General features: G+C 40.5%; 1 protein-coding gene across 5 annotated transcripts in view; it reads right to left on the bottom strand.

The window, feature by feature from the left end:
- Positions 1-704: 704 nt before the first annotated feature.
- The window catches only part of hlcs (holocarboxylase synthetase (biotin-(proprionyl-CoA-carboxylase (ATP-hydrolysing)) ligase)), a 39906-nt gene continuing 30277 nt past the window's right edge, over positions 705-10333 (bottom strand). For 2 of the 5 annotated variants that reach the window (XM_077546744.1, XM_077546747.1), the window contains 5 exons: positions 9695-9762; positions 6581-6741; positions 5401-5515; positions 4078-4291; positions 710-1154 (listed from right to left, as the gene is read on the bottom strand). In XM_077546744.1, coding sequence (XP_077402870.1) covers positions 953-1154; positions 4078-4291; positions 5401-5515; positions 6581-6741; positions 9695-9762 — 760 coding nt within the window. In that variant the 3' untranslated portion in view covers positions 710-952. Of the gene's footprint in view, positions 1155-4077; positions 4292-5400; positions 5516-6580; positions 6742-9694; positions 9763-10333 lie in introns of all 5 variants that reach the window. The other 3 variants (XM_077546745.1, XM_077546743.1, XM_077546746.1) reach the window with 3 other exon arrangements.

The following is a 10333-nucleotide window of genomic DNA, read 5'->3' as shown; positions in this document are numbered from 1 at the left end:
TACGTTTGTCTTTATGTCTCTATTACTTTTTATTTTATTTACTTTTTATTTTATTAAGTTAAGGATTACGTTACCATACATGAACACAAGAGGGTGCTATGACAACAAATAAACCAAAATCACTTAGTTAGATTAGCATACAAAGCAAAATATAACATAGCACCAAACTATACGTGAATACTGAAGTGCATTCAACCTAAATTACCCAAAAGAAATACTCAATGCAACCATTAAATAAATATGTCTCCCACTTCCAGTTCTGAGTGGTTCTAGCTTGTCTTCAAAAACTTCTCCAACCTTTCAGTCTGGTTTTAACCCTCAAACAGAAAGCAAGAGTATCCACACATATATTAACTAAAGTGTGGACCCCCTAGAAAATATGTAACGTCCAAATAAACCAAATGACTTAACGTAAACGCTTTACTTTGACAACAATTTGCATATTATTGGAGCATAACAATGTGCATCATGTTGTTTTTGTTGCATTTCGAAAACAAACTGATTAATTTTAAAGCTCATTCTGGTGTATACGCCAGGCTCCGTCCAATACTGTATAGCACAGGAATCGGAAAAGGTGACATCAGGGTGTTTCGTGCCAAGGGCCCATTTTGTGGCCACCATCGTACCCTGACCTCAACCCTTCGCTTTATGGTTTAATAATAGCGTGACAGAAAATTTAAGTTCATTCACGGATTGTTTCTGTAGATATTAGAGGCTTTTATTACATAATAGTGCCCATAATAGTGGATTTTAATACAATTTGTGACAACAGGATGCATATGAAAATAAACTTAATCTAAATTAATTAAAGCAATGTTCAAGCAAAACAATATGCACTACTGACAAAAATGTGTCAGATTAAATTAACAAAAATATATCAGTTACATATTGAGTACTACATAATGGTAAATAAATACAACATTGTATTATCAAGAACAAGATGCTTTTGGTCCTAATGTTGCTTGATGACCACCAGGTTCTTCAGCATGTCAAAAGAGTTCCCGTCAGGCTCCAATGAAACAATACCCTGCTCCATACTGTGGACTTGAAGAAATCCGTTGCTATCTAGACCCACTACCTCAGCTTCATGTCCATCCTCGCTCCAAAGATGAACCAGACTACCGCTGAAACAGAAAAACAAAAACAGGGATTCCCTGTCTAAGGTCAGCTTTTATAGTATTATCCATCCCACCCATCTACACTATCTACTCTGAGTATGTGTAGACTCAAACAAGAGCAACACGTGATCATTACATTGGTCAAACACATCTCTGGTATTAAAATGACATAAGACATACATCGTCAAAATAAAACATTAGGAAAATCATGACATAACAATATAGTGTGTACTTTAAATTTGATTCTCTGGTCTGGCACACTATTGCCCACCAGTGGGGGATGGGTGTGAAAATGCATGAAATTGTGAAATAGCAATAGTACGGAAGAGGATTTAGGGCCAGTGAAGAGAAGAAAACAAAAAAAAGAAAAAAAAAAGGTTGGCAGGATTCTCAGAATTTTGATTCTCACTTTAATCAGACTTTTCTGACTTTATTCTCAGAATTCTGTCTTTAAAGTGAGAATTCTGACTTTAAAGTGAGAATTCTGAATAAAGTCAGAATTAACCCTGACTTTCTTAGTGCTACTATTATTCTCACTTTAAAGTCAGAATTCTGAGATTAAAGTCAGAATTCCGATTTCTCACTTTCAAGTAAAAATTCTGAGACAAAAGTGAGAATCCTGCCCAAAAAAATGTCTCTCTCTTCGCTGGCCCTAATCCTTTTACGTAGAATAACCTTTCATAGGTGAGATTTGTTTTTGTTGGGGCTTTTTTTGTCTGTAATAATGGCCCATGCTGTAACATTTTCAAAGAAAAGGGTATTTTTGTATGGTTTGTTTGATATTCTGTTGACTGTGGGAAACATCTACAGTAATTTCTGGACTATAAGCCGCTACTTTTTTCACTTGCATTCAACCCTGCAGCCAATACAAAGGTGCGGTTTATCCATCAGATCACAAGGGGGCATAATATAAAGGAAGCGCAAGAGCGTCAGGCAGAGCAAACCAAACCAAGTGAACCCAAATACAGTAGGAGAGACAATTTGCACCCTCATTATGGAAAAGAAAGTAGCGGGAACCCAGTGCGGTGACATTAAAACACCTGCGTCTTACAGTCGGCAGCGGATTATATGGGTAGTATTTGCCAAATTTAGCTAGCGCGGCTTATAGTCCAGAAATTACTATATTTATGTGGTAAAATTCACTAGCTGGTGTAACAGTGACGGTCCTGAAGGACAGTCTGTTCAAAATAGGTATTTATTAAGTTTCACTCCGAAGTCAACAGCAGATATGGCGACTTGGCGGCGCACACAGTGGCCTCAAACAGGAGAAAGGATATCAACACATGGGCTCAGGAACACTTCAGAAAACCAATGCCATTAAATACAGTTTGGCACTACATCCGTTAAGTGGAACTTATGCAAGGCAAAAGCCATTTCTCAACAAAACCCAGAAATGCCGCCAGCTTTTCTGGGCTCGAGCTCATCTAAGATGAACTGATGCAAAGTGGTAAAGTGTTCTGTGGTCTGACGAGTCCACATTTAAAATTGTTTTTGGAAATTGTGGACACCGCCTCCTCCGGGCTAAAGAGGAAAAGAAGTATCCGTACTGTTATGGAGGCAACGTCCAAAACCAGCATCTGTGATGATTTGGGGCTGTGTTCGTGCCAATGGCATGGGAAACTTAAACATCTGTGGCACCATTAATGCTGAAAGGCACATAGAAGTTTTTTATGGTCATGGACGCTTATTTCAGCAAGACAATACCAAACCCCATTCTGCATTGTGCTGTGTTACCACAGCGTGGCTTTGTAGTAAAAGAGTGCTGGTATCTGTGTGCAGTCCAGACCTGTCTCCCATTGAACATGTGTGGTGCATTATGACGCGTATAATACAACAACGGAGAGCCCGGACTGTTGAACAGCCAATAAAGTTTTTCAGTTTGAACATTAAATATATTGTGTTTGTAGTGTGTTCAATTAAATATCGGTTGAAAATTATTTGCAAATAATTCTATTCTGTTTTTATTTATGTTTAACACATTGTATATAATAATACTGACGAACATGTCCTAACTTCACTGGGTTCATACGTGCACGTTTGTATACGTTTTGTAGGTTGTATGTAAAATATGCCAATTTCTTGCACTGGTAAAAAAAAGATTTGTTTTCTTTTGAATGACAGGTCCATAGAATTAATGACCTTATCAACAAACGTATTTAAGGATGTAAGGTTATCGTATAGATTTGTGTGTAATAAGTAATGAACCTAGTGTTACTTGTGTATAACTGCTGTAAATGGTTAGAGTACATAAAGATAAAGACAATCGGCAAACATTGGCCATTTGGCGGTTTATTTTGGCCGATGTTTGAACAGCCATAATTGGCCGATTTAAGTATAAATACTTGTAGTTTATTATAATAAAAATGTGAAATTTACTATTTTATTTAACTCATTCACTTCCAGCCATTTTCACTGAAGCAACGCTCTTCGCTCCCGGCTATTTTACTGTATTTTGACTGATTTTGCAACAGAATATTCTGTTCTATTGCTATAAAAACATGGAACCTACCAAAAGAAAGATTAGAGTCTCTTCTTTCATCAAGAAAAAAAGTATATTTCTATCTGTTTCCGTTTTACAGCAATTAGCATTAGATAATAGCTAAGTTTCATCATTATTCACAAACCTGTTAAGAACACTGGCAAAAAGAGCTTGTTGCAACACGACCCTGGCTGATGTCTTATACTCTGCTGCCACCTGCTGGCCGTTATTTTTGTAATAGCTACTATTGCTTTAAGCCACCTCTTCATGTCAGAAGCTGTATCAAAGCCCTCTGTAAGATCTAGCATTAAAAAAAAAACACTCGTATAAATACGTTTTTGGGAGCTAAGGACAAAGTATTAAAACAACGTAATTACACATTTTTGGGTTTGAATGACTTAATTGTGCCATAGGAGGTTTCGGCCTGATGCCAGCAATTAACATGTAGTTATTAAACCAAGTTGCTCATGTTGCGCTCACCTGTGAAGCCATCTTTTGTAGTAGAGTGGCAGGATTTCCTCCGCGCCACCGTGTTGAAAGCGGTCTATGAGAGCCTCCAGGCAGCTGACTGTCCGAGCAATAAGCTGTGCACAGCTAAGGGGTTCCAGGTTGCAATTATGCTGAATGTTGTATTGCTGGATTATGTCATTGACACACACTGTTGGATTACTGTTGCTCACATTGAAGCCACAGCCTGGAGATGATATAATACAGGCGGGAAAAAAAGACAACATAGTTGTGTATCAGGTTAAAGTTTCAGGATTTAAAGCAAATAAACATCTAATTTTATCAAATAATGACAGAAATGTGCATACTTCATTTACAAGGGGCGATTCAGATTTTTAGGTCTGCGATTTGATTCAGAATCAATTTTTGATTCAAAATGATTTGATTGACAATGATATCTGCTTCACTTTATAGATCTGCAAAGAATAATCCTGATCTACTCCAGTTTGACTCGCTAATGAGGATTAGCGCGCTACTCACAGGACTTTTATCACTCAAAAGAACAGCTATTCATTTAAAACGCTTCAGGAATGTAAACAGAGAAGCATCTTAACATTACTCACCGGCATATGCTCTTTGTGCTGCAAAAAAAACCCCTACTTTTATTGGAATAATTTGGTCGTGACATTTTCCTTCTACTCTGTAATGTGGCTACAACTTAACAGAATGCGCGGCGCAATACTGCCCCTAAGTGGCCGATTCGTGTACAACATGAACAGCGCTCCCAATAAAGGCACACACAAACAAGGGAGAGACAGAATAAAACAATTTGAATAAAATCGATTTGGGGACATTTAAAATTGATTCTGAATCGTACTGAACTAGAATCACAATTCTTATTAGAATCGATTTTTTGGGAACACCCCAAGCACCTACACAGTACATTTTGTAGAGTACATTTTACTCTAAAAAGAGTCTATTTGGTCCCACTCTAAACAGAGTAAAATTTGTACTTGAAAGAGAGTAAAATATTTTGTGTACGAGAGAATGGTTTTGGTCTCCTTTTGGATATCAGCAAACAGTAGCATTGGCATAGCTCAGGTCATAGAGTGGCCGTCTTCCAAGCTGAAGGTCGTGAGTTCGTTCCTCCTGGAAATTGTGTTTTCAATCATTTTCATTTTTGAACGACCTTTATTTTTTGTGCATTGCCATGATGCAACGCGCAGCTGTTCAAACAAAAGTAAAACACTTAAAAATGACAGTACATCTTTTTGCAATACTGTAACATGATTGCAAGAGCAGAGATCTTGAAGGTATGAGTGAATTAAACACTAGAGTGACAGAAGAAGAGGTTACCTATTAGTAGATGGAAGGTTGAACCCATCACAGTGGATGTCACAAGAACACCTCCAAGCTTGATCAGATTGCTGTAGTAGATGTCATTGGGCCACTTTAACCGCAGGTCAATCTCCTGAGGAACATTAGAATATAATAAAATTAGTTGTGTCAGGCCAGCGTTGCATTCATTCAGCAGCGACGCGGCGGCGCTCCTAAATCCGACCCACCGCTCCTTCGAGCCGGCAAAAAAAACGCGCCTTTTGTGTGCGTTATTCTTCCAGCCGAGCTACGGGGCAAATTTTGCTGCGCAAACGCGCGTTTCTGATTGGTGGGCGGGTTCGACGCTCGTTCCTGGTTGGCTGCTTCCTCAAGCCACTGTGAATGGCTTCATATGACATATGACTTTGGAGCGTGGATGTAGGGAGGAAGAAGCAAGGGATTCCCCTCTCTCTCTCTCTCTCTCTCTCTCTCTCTCTCTCTCCTGTTTCCTATCAACTCTTCAGCTGTTCTGTCAATTAAAGCATAAAAAGCCCCAAAAAAGCTGAGGCTGTATGTACTCAAATGTGGAGATTAAACGAGAAAGTGAATAAAAAGAGAGATAAAATAAAATACCAGACTGCAGTGCGATCTCCTGTCTCCTTTAGTTCATTCCATCTACCCCGTTTGGACCCCACCTTTTTGGTGACGTGTGGCGGGCACGCAGATGACCCGTACTCCGGCCGCGAGACAGAGCAGGAACGGATAACAAAATACTGCCGGTGTTGTGCCGAAACCCGCGAAATTCGATTTGTGTATGAAGACTGATCAAAAAATAACATTGTACATTGTTGAATTGTTGAATAAAGTAGAACCAAACTCATTGTTTTGCTCCTGTTGTGTTTCTCCCGCAACCCATTTGTTTTAGCATGCATGCACCCAATAACGCGGTGCGCTTTTTGTATGGGTTACATTATTTTGTTTTGCTTTTTTTCTTGTTTTTTTTCTTTCTTTTTTCTCTCCTTTAGTAATTTTTTCCCTTTTTTTCAGAAAAAAAGAAAATTAAAAAAAAAAAGGGTTACAGTGAATAACCCCCCCTCGACCAGTGGTTAAATGTTTGTTAGTATTATTATATAGATTATTAGATTATGATTATTAGGACTACGTAAACCAATTACTTAATTTAAGCCGGACATCTTACAATAAACACATACATTGATACCTCATATCCAGGAAGTGTACGCACAGCTTCGACTACAGCAAGAGCAGCCAGATGTTGCAGAAAAGAAATCCTTTGTCCAAGCCTCGAACTCAGCTTTATTTGGACACAGAGTGTAAACATGGCACAACCTAGAGGGCTGAGCCAGGCATTTCTTCCCCGCCCTGCAGTGGGGGATAAATTGTGTGAATTAATATGAGGGGGGGGGGGGGGGGGATTGATTAAAAACGTATTCAGAGCAAGGGACAACTCCCACTCACAGTAAACCTTTAAACTCATTCACTGGCCTGCTATACGTCCAAGAAGACTCATTTGTTGAATACTGCAATATCGATATTATTGCGATATTTAACATGTACCTAATGAAGTAACATTTTTATTATCTAATGAAACAATTTTTTAAAAATCATGTGAAAACGTAAGCAAGCATCCTCTGCTCTCACACAAACTACCTTCATGTCCTCTTTAACTACATCCATAAACCACCTCTTTGGTCTTCCTCGAGACCATAGGTGTCAAACTTCGGTCCTCGAGGGCCACAGTCCTGCAGGTTTCCCCTTTTCCAACACAAGCTGATTCCAATCAGCAGGATCGTTATCAGGCTTATGCAGAGCTTGCTGATGAGCTGATCACATATCAGCTGTGTTGGAGAACGGAAACATCTGCAGGACTGCGGCCCTCTACGACCGGAGTTTGACACCTATGCTCTAGACCTCCTGCCTGGCATTTGGAAACTCAGCATCCTTCTGCCAATATACTCACTATCTTTCCTCTGGACATGTCCAAACCATCTCAGTCTGGCCTCTCTTACTTTATCTCCAAAGCCTCTAACATGTGCTGTCCCTCTGATGTACTCATTCCTGATTCTATCCATCCTGGTCACTCCCAAAGAGAACCTCACCATCTTCATCTCTGCCACATCCAGATCTGCCTCCTGTCTTTTCCTCAGTGGCACTGTCTCCAAACCAAACAACATGGCTGGTCTCACCACAGTTTTATAAACCTTTCATTTGATTTTAGCTGAAACTCTTCTATCACACATCACACCTGACACTTTTCTCCGCCCGTTCCAGGCTGCCTGCACACGCTTCTTCACTTATTTTCCACACTCTCCATTGCTCTGGACTGTTGACCCTATATACTTAAACTCCTCCACCTTATTGGTCTCTTCTCCCTGTAACCTCACTCTTCCACTTAGGTCCCTCCCATTCACACACAGATACTCCGTCTTGCTACGGCTAACCTTCATTCCCTCCTTTCCAGGGCAAACTTCCACGCTTCAAGCTTCTCCTCCACCTGTTCCCTGCTCTCCCTACAGATCACAATGTCATCTGCAAACATCATAGTTCATGGAGATTCCTGTCTAACCTAGTCTGTCATCCTGTCCATTACCATAGCAAACAAGAAGGGGCTCACAGCTGATCCCTAATGTAGTCCCACCTCTACACCTACAGCATACCTCACCACTGTCTTACAGTCCTCATACATGTCCTGAAACCACTTGAACATACTTCTCTGTCACTCCAGACTTCCTCATACAAAACCACAGTTCCTCTCCGGGCACCCTGTCATAAGCTTTCTCCAGATCTACAGACACAATGCAGTTCCTTCTGACCCTCTCTGTACTTCTCTATCATCATCCTCAAACAAATACTGCATCTTTGGTACTCTTTCTTTGGCATTAAACCATACTGCTGCTCACAAATGTTCACCTCTGCCCTCAGTCTAGCTTCAACTACCCTTTCCCATAGCTTCATTGTGTGGCTCATTAGCTTTATTCCTCTGTAGTTGCCACAACTCTGCACGTCTGCCTTGTTCTTAAAAATGGGCACCAGCATACTTCTCCTCCATTCCTCAGGCATCTTCTCACTATCTAAGATCCTGTTAAACAACCCTGTCAGAAACTCTACTGCTACCTCTCTTAGACACATCTATACCTCCACAGGTATATCATCAGGACCAAGTGCCTTTCCACACTTCATCCTCTTCAATGCCCTTCTCACTTCGTCCTTACTAATCTTTGCTACTTCCTCATCCACAACAGTCACATCTTCTACGCTTCGTTCTCTCTCATTTTCCTCATTCATCAACTCTTCAAAGTACGCTTTCCATCTTCCCATCACACTACTGGCATCTGTCAACATACTTCAATCTCTATCCTGTATTACCCTAACCTGCTGCACATCCTTCCCATCTCTGTCTCTTTGCCTTGCCAACCTGTGTAGATCAGTCTCTCCTCCTTACTGTCAAACCTAGCATACAAGTCATCGTAAGCCCCTTGTCTTGCCTTTGCCCCTTCTACTTTCACCTTACGCTGCATTTCCCTGTACTCCTTTCTACTTTCTTCAGTCCTCTCAGTGTCCCACTTCTTCTTAGCTAACCTCTTTCTCTGGATCTACTTCTGCAGTTCCTCATTCCACCACCAAGTCTCCTCATCTCCTTTCCTTCCAGATGACACACCAATGTTTGTCCTACCTGTCTCATTGATCACATTTGCTGTAGTTGTCCAGTCATCTGGAAGCACCTCCTGACCATCCAGAGCCCGTCTCAACTCCTTCCTGAAAGTCATACAACACTCGTCCTTTTTCAGCTTCCACCATTTCGTCCTCTGTTCTGCCTTTGCCGTCTTTGTCTTCCTAACCACCAGAGTCATCCTACACACTACCATCCTATGCTGTCTGGCTACACTCGCTTTGCAGTCGCTGATCTCTTTCAGATTACACCGTCTACACAAGATGTAGTCCACCTGTGTACTTCTAACTGCATTCTTGTAGGTCACTCTATGTTCCTGCCTCTTCTGGAAGAAAGTATTTACGACAGCCATTTCCATTCTTTTTGCAAAGTCAACCGCCATCTGTCTTTCTGCGTTCCTCTCCTGGATGCCAAACCTGCCCATCACTTCCTCAACACCTCTGTCTAGCTCTCTAGCAGGGAAATGAGCACCATGGGAGCTAGCTAGCTAGCACTTGGGGCTAAAGCCAAACTGTAGCAGGGTTTTTAATTTCTGGACCTGGATTTGCCACCTCTGCAAACACAAGTGCTTATACAAACGTGATTGTCCTTCTGTCTATATCATGTGACACACAGTATGCAGACTTACTATACAAGAACACTGACCTCTGCCCTGACTTTGTTGAGCTGCTATGACTATTAAACCAACATCTTCTGGTAAATGCAGATTCAGTCTAGAGAGAGAGAAATATGTAGAAGAAGATATTAAATACTACAACATTTAATCAAAGAAAAAAAACGTTTGTGACGATTATTCAAATAATTTATTTTATACAGTATTGTATGTCAGGTCTTAAAATGAGGTAAAAAGAACCTCAAATGAGCGACACATTTCACTGTGTCTTTGGGTACAAGTTCAAAATTGAATGAATGCAGATAGTTTGTGAGGAAAAAAATTATGGGCCATGTTAATTGTTTGCACCACAGGTTTGTAGGCTGTATGCTTGAGCTCTGTTAATAGCATGGCATGATCACAGCAGGACTGTTTGTAATTGTACCTCACCATTGAATTCAACAATAGGAAAACAAAGAAACACAAAACAATGTTGTGTGTGGACATTATCTGGGGGGAAAAAGACATTTTTAGATCCTTGCATGAAACATTTCTTTAAACTCTCTCCAGTGTGTTGTAATGGCTCAGCCTTAGTCAATACAAAGAGTCGTGTATGAACAAATGACTGTCAACCTGAGTCTAACATAGGCTACTGGCTTTGTACCTGGTACCAGTGAGTTAAATGCCCCTAG

This window comes from Vanacampus margaritifer, chromosome 16 (genome assembly GCF_051991255.1).
Source record: "Vanacampus margaritifer isolate UIUO_Vmar chromosome 16, RoL_Vmar_1.0, whole genome shotgun sequence".
Lineage (NCBI taxonomy): Eukaryota > Metazoa > Chordata > Actinopteri > Syngnathiformes > Syngnathidae > Vanacampus > Vanacampus margaritifer.
The sequence above is the reverse complement of the archived record's forward strand: the minus strand, read 5'-3'. Positions and strand labels throughout refer to the sequence as shown.